Source organism: Onychostruthus taczanowskii, unplaced genomic scaffold (genome assembly GCF_017590055.1).
Source record: "Onychostruthus taczanowskii isolate IOZ18803 unplaced genomic scaffold, ASM1759005v1 scaffold89, whole genome shotgun sequence".
NCBI classification, from domain to species: domain Eukaryota; kingdom Metazoa; phylum Chordata; class Aves; order Passeriformes; family Passeridae; genus Onychostruthus; species Onychostruthus taczanowskii.
In genome coordinates, this window is record NW_024506882.1 from 1,378,781 (window position 1) to 1,395,114 (window position 16,334).

The following is a 16,334-nucleotide window of genomic DNA, read 5'->3' on the forward strand; positions in this document are numbered from 1 at the left end:
AGGGTGTCTTGATTGGCTAATTTAGGCAAATTATTTTGATTGTCTTGATGATGGTTGGTTGATTAGAACACAGCAGGGGTATAATTCTTCTGCCTAGGAAATGGAGCACTCTTTTGGATTTTGGTAGCAGGGCACTGAGGATTTTTGTGTGTGTGCACATCTAATTATGATATTTGCCCACCACACCAGTGAGGTGCCCTGGAAGCAATTCCATTAGTGGTGGAATGAGCCTGGAGATGGTGGGAGAAGCTGGAGGAGGACAGGCAGGAGGGACTGGGAGAAGTGAGGAAACATGGAAGAGGTTTTTTTCTTAGATGAGGCTCACAGATAATGGATATACTGAGTGAGCCTGAAGTTTTAGGCAGCATTTCTTTATTTTGGAAGAGTTTCCAGGCAAACACAAGTTGTTTTGCTCAACTGAGAGTCATCAGGTGAGGTTTGGGGGCTGTTTCACCTCGGAGGGAAGGAAGATGACTGACTAGAATAGTCCTTTTAGCCTTAAAATCTGTGTTGCTCAGTGGTGGCTCGTGCAGTGTCACTGGTTGTCACACTCCCTCCAGCTGGGGTTGTTCATCTCTCATGGATAATGGAATGGGAGCCAGAAATTCAGTGGCTCCAGGTCAGATTCCCTGTTTTTTGCTTAGTGAGCCAGTTCTGGTGAGTTGTGTGTGTCCCTTCAGGTCACCTTCAGCACAGGCAGCAGTGTTCTCACGTGGTGCAAAGCACTGCCCAAAGCCCTGCCCAGTGAAAGTGGAATTCCAGAGGAGAGGGTGGAACTGGAGGGGCAGGATGCTCCCTTGGCCTCCTCTCTTCATCTAAGATTTGTACAATATTTCAAAAAACTCTCAAGGCTCTGCCAGGGTTTTATCTGTGCAACAGAAAAGCAGAGAAACTCGGTGGTGGATGGGGGATTTTTGTCATGTTTTTGCTGCTCCATACAGGAGGATAAAGTTGTTTGATTGCAGCTCCCAGTTTTCCTTGGGAAGAGAGTATTTCTGGCAGTAATGGTATGGAGAGAGCTGTAGAATAAGATCATTGTTCTGCGTATATCTACATCCATAACAGAGTGTTTATATCACTCCAGACATTTCCACTGGAATTTTAATCATAACAGATCTAGAAAAAGTCTCCCTCTACTGTCTGCACACTTCTTTGTTATCTGTTAATAACTGACAATAATTATCTAAAGCCAATCAAGCAGCCTCTTTTGCATTAGTGAGGGCAGGTTTAAGCTGCCTCTGCTGTCTTGAAGGTGACTTGATTTTCCACCACCTTTGTGATGTTGAAAAAGTAGCTGGGAACAACTTGTGTCACCTCTTGTGCTGTGGTGCTGCCCCAGCAGTGGCCCTAGAGCCCTCTGGGGACATCAGGGCTTGCTTTGGGAGCACTAACATTGTTGTTTTTGTTTTCAAACAGAGGGAATTCCCAAAGTTCTTCACCTTCCGTGCCCGGGATAAGGTGAGTTGGATATTCTTAATACATTTCTCCAAGTGCTGGCTTTATCCTTCTTTCATGCAGTGATTCACTACTCAGAATCAGGACAAAACTTATTGATTTCTGTGGAAAAGAGTGTTTTTTGAGGGGGGTGAACTTGAGAACTTGCTGTCCTGCAATTTGTATTGTTCAACAATTTCACAGCTCCCAGCGCTGCGCGAGATAGAAGCGCCTGGGCTGGATTTGTTTGAATTTTTAGCATTTGAATTAAATATGAAATTCATCAGGGGCATTGTGGAGTTCTTCCCCTGAGTGTTTCCCTTTTCCAATGCCCTCTTTCCCCCCCTGTCCTGGCCCTGCAGTTCGAGGAGGATCGGATTTACCGGCACCTGGAGCCCGCCCTGGCCTTCCAGCTGGAGCTGAACCGCATGAGGAACTTCGACCTCACGGCCATCCCCTGTGCCAACCACAAAATGCACCTCTACCTGGGGGCTGCCAAGGTGGAGGTGGGCACAGAGGTCACAGACTACAGGTTCTTCGTCAGGGCCATCATAAGGCACTCGGACCTGGTGACCAAGGTGGGTTTGTCCCTGTCCAGGGTGGTGAGGGAAAGCTAGGATCGTCCTAGGGAGCTGCAGGATCCAAAACTGACCATTCCCTGCGTGGAGGGCTGGGGGTTGTGCCCTCTCCTTGCTGGTGCTTCTCTGCAGAACCATCCCTTTGGAGTCCTGGTATTCCTGTGCTCCAGGGAGATTTTTCAGGGGCCCAAGATGAGTGTCAGAAATTCTTAGATGTTGATCCCAATCTCGGATCCCAGCAGTGGCTTGCCCTGTGTGGTTTCAGATTTACTCTGAGCTGAAGCAGGGCACAAGGCAGCCAGGTGTGGGATCCAAGCACTGGGAGCACTGGCTCTGTGCTGGGGATGGATCTGCTCCAGGGCTGCACGTGGGCTCTGTCCTGTCCATCACACCCTCCTGCAGTTTTCCTTGCGTTCTGGGGCAGTGATTTGTGAGCCACAGCTCAAGGGTTTGTTGGCATTTCTGGCAGGAAGCCTCCTTTGAGTACCTGCAGAACGAGGGCGAGCGTCTGCTGCTGGAGGCCATGGATGAGCTGGAGGTGGCCTTCAACAACACCAACGTGCGCACGGACTGCAACCACATCTTCCTCAACTTCGTGCCCACCGTCATCATGGACCCCTCCAAGGTGGGAGCTCCTGCCCAGCTCGGGGCTGCTTGTCTCGCCAGGGCTTCATTGTCAGAGCTAAAAGGCCTTTTGTTCATGGAATCACAGAAGGATGGAATGGTTTGGGGTGGAAGGGACCTTGAAGCTCATCCCGTTCCAGCCCTGACACCTTCCAAGGTGTTGCTCCAAGGTTGCTCCAAGCCCCATCCAGCCTGGCCTTGGACACTTCCAGAGAAGGGCAGCCTTTGCCAGGGCCTCCCCACCCTCACAGTCAGGAATTTCTTCCCAATATCCCACCCAACCCTGCCCTCTGGCACTTTAAAACCGTTTTGTTGTGCAGCTCAGCTCCTCTGTGTAAACTGAGGGACAATTATTAGAAATATGTTTTGTGTTTGAAACTAAACCTATTTTTTCATTGTGTGTTTGAGGTAAACAGTTTTAATAAGGAAGCAGATCTTCTGTTTGTTGCAAAAGTTCAGATTCCATCCAAATAAAGCATGAGATAAATTAGGAGCTTAAAAAGAATCTGTAAATTCAGCTACAAAAGTGCCTCGTTTTCAGTCTCTGGTACAAGCACATTAAATAAATGAACATTAAGCTTTGTAGATGCACAAAGGAAAGTGTTCAGGCATGAAGGATGTTTGTGGCTAGCAGAATCACCACAAAGCAAGTCCCAAGCCCAGGCTGAATTTAGCTGGAAATCAGCATTCAGTTCATGAGTACCCAAAGACGAGAGCTGACCTTTCCTGAGGAGAACAGCCGAAAGTTACAAAGATGAATTGGGTATCAAAAGAACTCTCTCTTGCTTGCTGACTTTTAAATCATGATTAAAAATTGGTGGCTTAAATCCCTTTTGAATGAACCTTTCCTGGTGTGTCCAGAGCCATTGGTTCCCAGGAAGTTCAGAAGAGGCTGGGATATTCATCCCTGGAAGTTGGGCTGCCCTCAGATACAAACCATGACTTTTCCTTGAGCTGCTGTGCAAAAGAGGCTTTTTTTGGGAAAAATGTTTAACCCAGCCTATAAATTGCCTTCTCTTAATATGCACTTTGCCCACAGTGGTATTTTATAAAGTTTAATAGAAGAGCAGGAGGCCCAGCTCCAAGTGGTAATTGCTTTGTTGATTTAAAGCTCCGTGCAGGCAGTGAAATGTGATTATTGTGCATACAAGGGCTACAAAACTGCTTGCCAAGGATTTGGCTTCCCTGGATTCTGTAGTTCCCAGGTGTGAGCAGTGCTGTGCAGGGGAGGCAGGGGTCCCTGTGCTGGGTTGGGGTGTGCTGCTTGGGCTTGATGATCACCAAGGTCTTTTCCATCTTAACGATTCTGTGGTTCCGTGTGCCATGAGAGAACAGGGATGAGAATCCAGCACTGTCCCTCTGCATCAGTCCCCAGGTGCAGTTCCTGCCTGTCTCAAGGCTTAGGATGAGGAGGGACAGGTCACCAAGGTCCTGTAACTGCACTGGGCACGCTGTGCTGATGTGTGGTGCTTCTTCACCACCTTGGAGCAGTGGGATGGGGGGGATGCAGAGCAGTGATGGATCCAGGAGAATCCCAGAATGGTTTGGGTTGGAAGGGGCTGTAGAGCCATCTCACTGCCACTGATGGATCCAGGAAGAATCCCACAATGCTTTGGGTTGGAAGGGGCTGTAGAGCCATCTCACTGCAGCCTTGGCACAGGCAGGGCCACATCCCAGAGCCCAGGCAGCCTGGTGCCTGCTGAGGAAGGCTTTTCCCTCTGTGTGCAGGTAGAGGAGTCGGTGCAGATTGAGGAGTCAAGCGCTCCATGGTGCTGCGCTATGGGATCCACCTCCAGGAAGAATCCCACAGTGGTTTGGGTTGGAGGGGACCTTAGGGCCATCTCACTGCAGCCCTGGCACAGGCAGGATCACCTCCCAGAGCCCAGGTAGCCCAGAGCCCTGCTGAGGAAGGCTTTTCCCTCTGTGTGCAGGTAGAGGAGTCGGTGCAGATCAAGGAGTCAGTGCGCTCCATGGTGATGCGCTATGTGATCCACCTCCAGGAACAATCCCAGAATGGTTTGGGTTAGAAGGGACTTTAGGGCCCATTTCACTGCAGCCCTGGCACAGCAGGGTCACCTCCCAGAGCCCAGGTAGCCTGGCGCCTGCTGAGGAAGGCTTTTCCCTGTGTGCAGATAGAGGAGTTGATGCAGATCAAGGAGTCAGTGCGCTCCATGGGGCTGCGCTATGGGATCCACCTCCAGGAACAATCCCAGAATGGTTTGGGTTAGAAGGGACTTTAGGGCCCATCTCACTGCAGCCCTGGCACAGGCAGGGCCAGCTCCCAGCCCTGCTGAGGAAGGCTTTGCCCTCTGTGTGCAGGTAGAGGAGGCGGTGCAGATCGAGGAGTCAGTGCGCTCCATGGGGCTGCGCTATGGGATCCACCTCCAGGAAGAATCCCACAGTGGTTTGGGTTGGAGGGGACCTTAGGGCCATCTCACTGCAGCCCTGGCACAGGCAGGGCCAGCTCCCAGCCCTGCTGAGGAAGGCTTTTCCCCCATGCAGATCGAGGAGTCGGTGCGCTCCATGGTGATGCGCTACGGCAGCCGCCTCTGGAAGCTGCGCGTGCTGCAGGCCGAGCTGAAGATCAACATCCGCCTGACGCCCACGGGCAAGGCCATCCCCATCCGCCTCTTCCTCACCAACGAGTCGGGCTACTACCTGGACATCAGCCTCTACAAGGAGGTGACAGACTCCAGGACGGGACAGGTACGTCCCTGGGGACGCGGGGCTGGGCGGGACCGGCGGGACGGGGACGTGTTCCACCTGCGGAGCTCCTCTGGAGGTTGTGGTGTTTCCAGGAAATCACAGAATGGTTTGGGGTGGGAGGCACCTCAGAGCTCATCCTATTCCACCCCTCTGCTGTGGGTATGGATGTTGGAATCCTGGGTGCTGGGAGTTTTAAACTTTCCGTGCTGAAGGGCACAGAGCTGCAGGAAAATGAAGGCAATGCAGTGATGAAGTGGCACGTCCTCACATGGGCACCTTCCACCAGACCAGGCTGCTTCAAGCCCCTTAACACGTTTTAATTTAACACAAAACTGCCTTTCAGCTTAGCCAAAGGAAGGAGAATGTAAAGATAAACATGCAGCAGCAGATGTGAAAATGTGAGCAATTAAATCAGTCAGGTTTTCTGGTTGTTTTGTACATGCCCTCAGTCATTTGGGCAGCTCCTTTCCCAAACAGTTCTCCTCAGAGTGCTCAAAAAAGTACTAGGAGAGGAATCACTGCTGATGCTCATCCTGTAGGTTCTAATAAAAATGTTATTAATTATACATTTTTCTGAGTAGATGGAAGAAAATCTGTGAACGTGTCCTTTAAATTCTAAAGATATGATCTGGGTAGGAAGATGTAAAATTATGGAAGGTGCTTTTATATAATTTTTCTGAAGCGTAGTGGGCTCTTTTGTAATGGTTGTGGCTGTTGTGGTATTTCTGTTTTCCATGGTGTGGGAGCAGTGTGGTTAACTGAAATACCTACATATGCTAAAATCCATGGAGCATGGGATGCATGGAAAATATTTAAATAGAGAAATGTTTACATCTCCCTCTGTAATCATCTCTCTGCCAGGCAGGAGAAGCAGCAGAATAAATCACTTGGGCACTGTGAATGTAGGACACAAAGTGCTGAGTCACCTTTCTCCCCCATTTTCCATTTAATTTTTCCAGCGAGCCGCTGGCCGTGGAGTCCATCCAGCTCTGAGATCCCAGAGCAGATAGTGTCAGTGTGTTTTACCTCATTCCTGCCTTTGAGGGGAGATGAGGAAAGAAAAGAACATTTTAATAATCTCCAGCAGCTCAGCTTAACCCTTGAGTTGGGTCAGTCACTTGTGAAGGTCACAAGTGAACTCTGAACTGATGAGCTTTGTTATTTAAAGCTTGGGGAATGGGCTCATGTGGTGTGTGAGGCTTTAGCAACTTTTCCAGTATTAAATTTGATTTGTTTTCCACAAAATTAAACCACATTTTAGTAAAAAAATATACTGATATTTTTAGGAAGCTTCCCCATCATGATGGAGGTTTATAGGGCCAGTCAGATCTGTGGATTTTTTCCTGTGTTTTCAGAGAGTTCTTTTAAGTTTAGAGAAATCTTTCAAAAAAAAATCAGAGGTTACTGATGTGCTGGGTACTTTCATGACTTCTGAAGAATGGGAAGATGGCTTCATGGTGACAGAATGACCCTGATCTCTTGTTTCTCAGTAGTGATAAGTGGTGATGCTCAGCACAGACTTCTCCAGTTCCCTTCAGAGCTGCTGTGGAGCTTTCCAGAGATTTAAGGAGAATTTCCAAGTGCAGATCCTGACAGATCCCAAGACAGGCATTGCCACAAACACTCATTACCCTGAACAAATGCTTCTCCCATTAAAGAAGCTGCCTCCCAAATCAATGTTTGTGCAGCCTGAAGAGAGCATAAACTGCTGGTTTGATCTAAAAATAAAAATAGGCTTTACTGAATTTTGTGTAATTCTTTAATTAATTCCTCTTCAATTAGCAAAATTCTGTTAAACACATCCTAATCACGTCTTTCTTGCCAGGTGTGTCCCTGTTAAGCAGGGACATTTAAGGCGTTTTTATCCCCTTTTTATCTCCTCCTTTTTCTCCATTGGAAAGCTTTCCTTCCAAGTCCTGCCTGCCCAGAATATATAGTGCTGTGAAGCACGGCAGTTGATAATTCATGTTGCTACTCTGGGAAAATCTTTTAAACTTACAATATCAAAACTTCAAGCCCGATGACATATGCAAGTCTTGACCCGGCTGGCGGATCCCGCTCCATAAATAACAGAGCTCTCCTGGCTGCTCCCAGCATCCATGGGCACAGACAGGGGGTCAGGGGAGCTGCTGGGGACTGGGAGCTCCTCTCAGGCCCCAGTTTGTGCTGGGGATGTGGCTCTGCGTGCTCTGGGCTCCTTTGGGATGGGGCAGTGAGTTTTGGGATCGTGCAGTGACGCTCCTGAGGTGTCCCCAAAGGGCAGCAATGGGTGGTGGAGCCTGGCTGTGCCAGCATGAGCAGCCTTGCAGAGGGCAGGGACAAGCAGGCTGGAGTAGCCTGGGGGTTTTTGCTAAGGGCTGAGTGTACAGAAGCCGTGGTTTGTCCTGCAGATCATGTTCCAGGCCTATGGAGACAAGCAGGGACCACTCCACGGGATGCTGATCAACACTCCCTACGTGACCAAAGACCTGCTGCAGTCCAAGAGGTTCCAGGCACAGACTCTAGGGACATCCTATGTCTATGACATTCCTGAGATGTTCAGGCAGGTGAGTATTCTCTGGGCTCTTCTTGTTGCTCTTCTCTTTGCCTGCTGATAGTCAGGGGAGCCAGGGGCCTGGAGTGATCCCCAGGGAGTATCAGCTATGGATTGAGTCTGCTTTGAATGAAATTAGGGTAAACTGCTGCTGGAGTTAGAGGGGGAAACATAAACAATTTCCTCTCTATTGTTGCTGTTTCTTTGTTTTCCCACCTTGCCATCTGCCCTTCCTAGGTGGTGTTTCTGATTTGCTGGTTCTGTCCTGAACCACCTCATTCAAATATCACTTTGGGGGAAACTGTTGCATGATTCAGATCCCAGAGCAGGTGATATCCCTGGAATACTGTCAGTCACGCTGGCAGGAGGGTTATTTCAGGGTGTCCTGAGTTGGGGATGACCCCAAATACTGCTGGGAATACCACACTGCTGTGGATTGAGTATAAATATTTGTGGGTATTGTATTTGCAGGGTGCCCTCGTGGCAGGAAGGAATGATGAATCTGACTCCATGTTCTCAGAAGGCTAATTTATTATTTATGATACTATATTATATTAAAGAATACTAAAATAACTATACTAAAGAATGCAGAAATGATACTTACAGAAGGCTAAAAAGATAATAATGAAACTCATGACTCTCTCTCCAGAGTCTGACACAGCTTGGCCCCCGTTGGCCAAGAAGTCAAAACAATTCACAGCAAAAACCAATGAAACAATCACCTGTTGGTAAACAATCTCCAACCACATTCCAAGGGAGCAAAACACAAGGAGAAACAAAAAGGAGAAGCAATGAGATAATTATTGTTTTCCTTTTTCTCTGAGGCTTCTCAGCTTCCCAGGAGAAAAATCCTGGGCAAAGATATTTTTCAGAAAATATGAATGTGATGTGTGGGTGGTGTTCTTAATGAGGATTTCTCTTGGCACCCCCAGTCTCTGATCAAGCTGTGGAACTCCATGAATGAGCACGCCTTCCTGCCACCAGCACCACTGCCCTCAGACATCCTGACCTACACAGAGCTGGTGCTGGATGACCAGGGCCAGCTGGTGCACATGAACAGGCTGCCAGGAGGAAATGAGGCAAGTGCCCCTTCCCTTCCCTTCCCTTCCCTTCCCTTCCCTTCCCCTCCCTTCCCTGAAGGCTGGGTTTGATGATTGTAATGAAAATTTACCAGCCAGGCACAAAATCTATCCATTCAGCCTTTCACAGATGAAATCTCACTCTTGAAAATGAGATTTTTGTTTCATTAAAAATTAATACCTTCCCTACAATGGGTATTTTAACTTCCGTAGTAAATGATGATTCCATTTCAAACCTGTGCCTATGCTGGGCTTCCTTCATAATTAAAAAATGCTCATTCAGCTGTTCCAGGTAACTGGGGTTTGTATTTGAGCAAAATGTGTTTTACAAGACTAAACAGAAATACTTTCATTTGCTCAGAAAAACCCAAACCACAGAAAAATCTTATTTTGTGCTTCCATTTCCATCCTCCCCGCACAGTTTGTATCAAGGTGTGTGGAACCTCCCACTCTGGAGCAGGATTTACTCCAGAGTTACAACAAGCTGATGCTGGGGATGGCAGAGTCACTCCTGGAGCTCGAGCAGGAGGAGACTTTGCTGTCATGGTGGGGTTTTGCTGGATGCCTTCCCATTAGGAAGGCAAAAATTGCAGCTTTGGAATGACTGCAGAGTAAAGAGAACCACTGGAAGATGTGGTGGTTATTTTTGCAGGAATTAGTAAGTGAATGTTCTAAAGTAGTTTAAATTTGAGCACTTCTAAGTGATGGTATCATTTATTTTTTCTTGGTGTCGTTGAACTGTATTTTCCTAAAATCACAGCTTAAGGTTTGCAAAGGCTCCGTTAAACCCATCAGGGCAGGGCTGCAAGGAAACAGAGGTTTTCCTCACCATTTCCTGCATGGATCTTGTCAGGGGAAGGTTTGGAATAGGATTTTTGCCAATTACCCCTGATGGTGTCTGTGGGGTCGCTGCGGCCTTGTCTTCTGCTGGACTTGAGGAGCAATGTTTGAACTGGTCTAATTAAAGCTGGAATGAGCTATTCCCTGAGCTCCCAGGGCACGCTGAGGCTGCTGGGGAGCCTTGTGCCATCATCTTTCTCTCTTTCCCTGCTCTCATTCAGCGTTTGAGTGGATGGTGGCTGGGGAAACAGCAAAGTCCCTCAGGGACGTCGCTCTGTTCTTGCTGAAATTACAAGCACAGAGCTGCCTGGGCATGAACATGTAGTGTTTACTCTGCCAGTATGAATACAAATAGTCTTATTATAAGAGATTCTGTACCCAAAGACCACCAAAAAAAAAAAAAAAAATTTAGGAGATTTTGTTTAACCCTTGGTAGACTTCGTTGTGCTCGGTCTGTAATGAAATGACGTGGCTGTTGTGGTGTGTGGAGTGTTGGTGTTTAAATTAGTCTGATCTGATGTGATTTGTCAAATGTCTCCTTGCCCAGAGGGGCTGTAGAGGTTGTGGGCTCCCCATCCCTGGCAGTGTCCCTGGCCAGGCTGGATGGGCTTGGAGCAGCCTGGGACAATGGGAGGTGTCCCTGCCATGGCAGGGGTGGCACTGGGTGGCACTCTGAGCTCCCTCCAGCTCCACATGGACTGTGCCCCAGAGATCCAGAGCTGGTCCCAGTGAGCTGACTGACAGGTGAACTAGGAACTCCTCAGGGAAATGTGAGATTTTTATTATTATTTTTCTTTCTTGCCAGCAAAAGGTGATGATTCTCTGAATTCACAGTCGTTGGAGAGATTGCCCATTGTGTTTTCTAGTAAAGAGGAGATATCTGCTGGGAACTGCTGCCTGTGGTAAAGGTTGTTGTTGTTGTTGGGTACGTTCAGGTTCCTGCTCTCCTTGTTTTGGATCAGAGGCTCAGAGCCATTCCCACACTCCAGTGGGAGCCTGGCACTGGGGATCAGGGCTTGGCCTTCCTGACAGCTGCATTTCCTCCGTGTGAAAAGGGGTCAAGACACTCTTGCTGTTACAGCATTCAGCTGAGCTGAGTGCCCTGAGTGTCTGATGGGAGGGATTGAGAAACCAGCATAAAATCCAGGAGATTTGTGGGCAGAGTGTTCAGCCAGAGCTGCAATCCCTGCTCTGACAGGAGCTCCAGCCTGGGGTTCTCCCTGTCCTCACAGAGTTAGCAAGCAGCATTTTGGGCAAAAATCTGTCTGTGTTTTCAGGATAATCTTGAGATCTCAAGGCTTCTCCCAACCCCAGAGGTTTTTCTGGTAGCTCAGGACCACTCCCCTTGCCCACCACGCCTTGCAGTAATTAGCTCTTTGCTGTGGTCTCAACAAAGAAGCCAAGGAATTAATGGACTGTGAAAATACAAGTTGCTCTTTATTCCTAGACTATTCTGGCTGCTCCAGAGCAGAGGGTCCCAGTCCTTGTGCTGCTGGCCCTGCCCTTGGAGCACAGCACCATCACTAACAGGGCCTTTTCCCAGCCCCTGACCCTCCAGAGGACACCTCTTTTTCCACTCTGTCACAGAATGGGTTGGAAGGACCTTAGACCTCATCCTGTTCCATCCCTGCCGTGGGGCTGTGCTAAAATGGGGAAATCTCTGGAAGAGCTGGGAACTGGGTGAGCACAGAGCAGTTCAGGAGTGTATCCACCACTGTGTAAATCACTGTGCTGAGACAAGACCTGGAGCACAGTGACACCCCCTTCAAAGCCCAGGGCTTTGTTCCCCAGATTAGCATATTAGCACAAATCTCAGTGTGAAAAGGTAATTCCCTCAGCCCCTTGCAGAACTCAATATATTCCTTGTCAGTCCTGAGCCGGGCATTGGGATGCTTTTCTATAGCACTTTATGTATTTTGACTACAATTTCCCCTGATCCTCTGGCACCAGGAAAGCACCAGCTGCTGATAAGACCCAACTAATCTTCAAGGACAAGGAGAAAGTGATGTAAGGAGGCCCTGCAGAAACACCCCACATCCCCCTTCATCCCTCTCCCGGTGCCATGGAGAATGTGTCATTTTCCCCACTGGCACTAGATGTCACAGTTTTTCCTCCTCAGTAACACGAGGATCAGAAATAATCCACAATCACCGCTGCTTGCAGGAGCTTTGGCTGCAGCACCTTTCCTGGGTAGCTTGGGAAGGTTTGGCCAGGGGAAATTCAGGGTGGCAGAGGCTCCTGGAGTGCTGCTCTGGTGGCTTTCCGGATTGCCAGAGGCGGAAAGGTGTAGCTAATGCATTTTATACAAGCACAGCTTAATCGTTGAGCTGCATGTTCTGCTTTGTCACCCCCTGTTCCTGCATTTTATGGCAGGCACAGGGAATTAAAACAGCAGCGAGAGCTGAAGATTTCTTGGAGGGTTTTCAAATCCCCAAAATCCAAGCCTTCCAGGAACAGGGATGGAAGAGGTGGCACAGTTTTATTTTCCACGCTCATACAGATGTTTGATCAGGTGTATGTGGGTCACATGGATACTGAGGGCAGGAATGTTCTTGCCCACAGGAAAGCTCCTGATGAAGGTTGTCTCTTGCTCTCTGTAATGTATCTTTACCCATCTGTAACTTCAGGAGGAATTTCTCCATGGAAAAGGTGCTTAGGCACTGGAAGGGGCTGCCCAGGGAGGTTTGGAATCCCCATCCCTGGAGGTGCCCAAGGAATGACTGGATGTGGCACTCTGCTCTGAGTGACAAGGTGGGGATGGGTCACCGGTTGGACTTTTGATGATCTTGGAGGTCTTTTCCAGCCCTGGGTGGCTCTGGGATTCTGTGACACCTTTCCCTGGGCTCTTGGTGTCATGCTGGAGCTGTTCCCTCCCATTGCTCAGATCGTGCCAGCGATCTGCTGCTTGGCTGGGCTGCCACCACCACGCTTGGATTGCTGAGGGACACCTTTTCCAGAGCCAAGAAGGAATCCTGGGTTTTGGCACTCCACCTGTGTCAAGGCACAGAGCTGGAATGCCTCTGGCAAACCATGTGCACTCTGCCCTTTTCCTGGGAGCTGGCTCATGCTCCAGGTAAAACTTTAAAAGCTCTGCACAGTGGAAGTGCAGAGAGTCACTCTTGTAGGCCTGAAGTTCCAGGCAACAGATTCAAATGATGAAATGTCAAAATTGCTGCATCTGCACCAAGTAAATACCCACATTCAGCTTTCCAAATTTGAAGTCTGGCCTTCAGTCCCCAGGCTCAGCACCATCCTGAAGTGAGGGATGTAGAATAAACCAGCACTGATCTCTTCTCTCTGGTGCCCAGTGACAGGACCTGAGGGAGCAGCTGGAGCTGTGCCAGGGAAGGTTTAGGTTGGATATCAGGAAAAGGTTCTTCCCCCAGAGGCTGGTGGAGCACTGAACAAGCTCCCCAGGGAATGGTCAAGGCTGCCAGAGCTCCAGGAGTGTTTGGACAATTCTCTCAGGGATGCACAGGGTGGGATTGCCAGGGTGTCTGTGCAGGGCTGTGAGTTGGACTGGGTGATCCCTTCCAGCTCAGGATATTCTGTGATTCTGTTGGCTGTGCTTCTCCAGGAATTACAGAACCTGCCAGAAAGAGGCTGAAAAGCTCCCTCTCCCCAGCAGCAGCTGCCAGTGGCATTGGCTCCCCTCTGCTCGGAGCCTGCCGTGCTTCCCGGAGGGAGCCTGGGATCGGCTCCATCCCCGTTCCCCTCGGTGCCTGCTGTCAACAGCTCTGCCTGCCACCGGCAGTCAATTTGGAACTGCATCAGTGTGTGTATTACTGTTCCCATCGATAGTGCAATTAATGTTGAAGTCAATTTTGGTGTTAATTTTAGGCCATGATTAGTGTTGACACTGGGTGTCAAACGAGCGGCGTTTACGAGCGCCGGGGAAGCGCCGTTCGTTAGCGCGCCCGCTTTACTGGCTCTTAATGCTTCCATTAAGGCCAAGATGGAGTGGGAGAAGGTGTGTGTAAAATTATACATCTGAAACTTGGGTGTCATCTCCGTGTGTCTGCGGGGCTGGGGCCGTTCAGGGAGCAAATGACAGCTGAGCACTGAATCCTAATCACAGTTTGGAGCATCAGAAATAATGATCACTTCTGATCGGGGCTTGTGAATAATTCATCCCCTTTGATTTTCACGTGCTGCCCACTGATACTTTTCAAACCAAGTGTGTTCCTACAGGAGAATAATGGTCCCACTTCTTATGGAAATACCAGGGCACAAATCATTTTGCCAACATAAAAACAGTTAAATAAGACGGTTCCTGCTTTTATTTTTTTCTCCGCCTCTTCTTCACTCCTGGGTGTGCTGGGAGTGGAGCCGTGGCAGGAGCAGCACTTCCAAACTGTGCTGCCTCTTCAAAAGAGCCAGTTCCAAAGCCAGGGCTGCTCACACCATCACCTACTATTGCCTGCCAGTGCTCTTAGGTGATTAGCTCAGCCTAGCTAATTAACCTGGGAACTCTCCAGTTTTTGGAGTGCTGCCGTTAACTTAAAAATCTCATTATTCCTTTTTTTTTTCTGGAATAGAAAGTCATTCTCCACTGCCCATAAATCTCAACTGAATCTAGCAAATTCATAGCAAAAAAAATCCTTAGTTGTGCAGATCCCCGTGGCTTTTATTACTGGATAAATGGCACAAAACATGTGATGAATTGGGGAGGTAAAAGACACCCAAGTTAATAGTGGTGCACTTTTAATTTTTCTTTTCCTAAACTGTTAAGGGTTGCTCCATATTTCTCAACTCTAAACTGTTTTCAGGAGTTTGTGCCCTGGCTAGATTGTTTTCTGTTCTACTGGTGAGCACTGGCAAAAGGGACTTTACTGGTGTAGAGGACCCACGACCTTGGGTGGAAATAGGAATAGTGTTGAAATAGGAAACTATTTCAACACTTCTGTTACAATCTGAATTTTCTAAATAAGAAATGCCTTAAATTGGCCTGTTTCCTCTGCTGTCAAAAATCATCCAGCTGCTGAAAGTGAGGAAAATCTCTTACATGCTGGTGGGTGGGATGGACTGTGGGACCAGCCCTGGGGACTCCCTGGTCCACCACTGGTCCCTCAGCCCTGGCTGATGGGGTCAGTGTGGCTGTGAGGAAACAATTTCTAGGGATTTTTGCTCCCTCCTTTGAAGCTGCTGCAGCATCTCTCTGTTCCAAACCCTGCAGCTGGATGCTGAGGTGGAATTGTAAGTCTGCAAATATTCAGAGGCAAAAAGATTATTCTGTTTCGACTTGTCAGAGTAGGAGTGGAGGAATCAAAGGAGAAGGTGAACTGAAACACTCTGTTAACTTGCAGTCTCAGCTCTTGGAAGGGGAGGTGTAAGGAAGGATCTGCCAGTAGCTGGCTGTAATATTTTTGGATTGCTGCCTGCTTTACTTCCAATGACCCTTTGATTAATTCCTCTGCCTCTTTATTTTTTTTAATGAGCCTATTATGGCATATCTTATTGCAGATGCTGATTGGATCTGGGCTGTGTATTGTGCCATTTGGATGTGGATTAAATGGCACAGATCTATCTGCTGCCTCTCCCCCTCCCGCTTTAGTTCATCATGCTCAGAATTCCGAGGCTCCACAATGAGAGTCTCAGCCCTGCTGATTGCAGAGGATGTGCAATCGGCTTGAGGAATGTGTACTCAGAGCTTATGATCCTTGGGCAAGCGGGGACTGGGTGATGCATGTGGCTTTCAAGGGATGCTGCTGTTCCCATCTGTTAATGGCATTCCGAGCCCCGAGCGCTGCCTGAGGGATGGGGCAGGCAGGATGGAGCTGCGGATCCTCCAGGAGATGGCCCAGGAGATCAGCGCCTGAGGGATGGGGCAGGCAGGATGGAGCTGCGGATCCTCCAGGAGATGGCCCAGGAGATCAGCGCCTGAGGGATGGGGCAGGCAGGATGGAGCTGCGGATCCTCCAGGAGATGGCCCAGGAGATCAGCGCCTGAGGGATGGGGCAGGCAGGATGGAGCTGCGGATCCTCCAGGAGATGGCCCAGGAGATCAGCGCCTGAGGGATGGGGCAGGCAGGATGGAGCTGCGGATCCTCCAGGAGATGGCCCAGGAGATCAGCGCCTGAGGGATGGGGCAGGCAGGATGGAGCTGCGGATCCTCCAGGAGATGGCCCAGGAGATCAGCGCCTGAGGGATGGGGCAGGCAGGATGGAGCTGCGGATCCTCCAGGAGATGGCCCAGGAGATCAGCGCCTGAGGGATGGGGCAGGCAGGATGGAGCTGCGGATCCTCCAGGAGATGGCCCAGGAGATCAGCCCCTGAGAGATGGGGCAGGCAGGGCAGGGATGCTGCTGATCCTCCAGGAGATGGACCAGCAGAGATCAGCCCCTGAGGGATGGGGCAGGCAGGATGGAGCTGCTGATCCTCCAGGAGATGGACCAGCAGAGATCAGCCCCTGAGGGATGGGGCAGGCAGGGGGTGGAGCTGCTGATCCTCCAGGAGATGGACCAGCAGAGATCAGCCCCTGGGGGATGGGACAGGCAGGATGGAGCTGCTGATCCTCCAGGAGATGGACCAGCAGAGATCAG

General features: G+C 49.4%; 1 protein-coding gene across 4 annotated transcripts in view; it reads left to right on the plus strand.

Annotated features, from left to right (window-relative positions):
* Positions 1 to 16,334, plus strand: part of ACACA (acetyl-CoA carboxylase alpha) — a 112,277-nt gene that overhangs the window by 55,137 nt on the left and 40,806 nt on the right. For all 4 annotated transcript variants that reach the window (XM_041425277.1, XM_041425279.1, XM_041425276.1 and 1 more), the window contains 6 exons: positions 1,417 to 1,458; positions 1,797 to 2,012; positions 2,482 to 2,637; positions 5,139 to 5,342; positions 7,733 to 7,888; positions 8,808 to 8,954. In XM_041425277.1, coding sequence (XP_041281211.1) covers positions 1,417 to 1,458; positions 1,797 to 2,012; positions 2,482 to 2,637; positions 5,139 to 5,342; positions 7,733 to 7,888; positions 8,808 to 8,954 — 921 coding nt within the window. The remainder of the gene's footprint in view (positions 1 to 1,416; positions 1,459 to 1,796; positions 2,013 to 2,481; positions 2,638 to 5,138; positions 5,343 to 7,732; positions 7,889 to 8,807; positions 8,955 to 16,334) is intronic.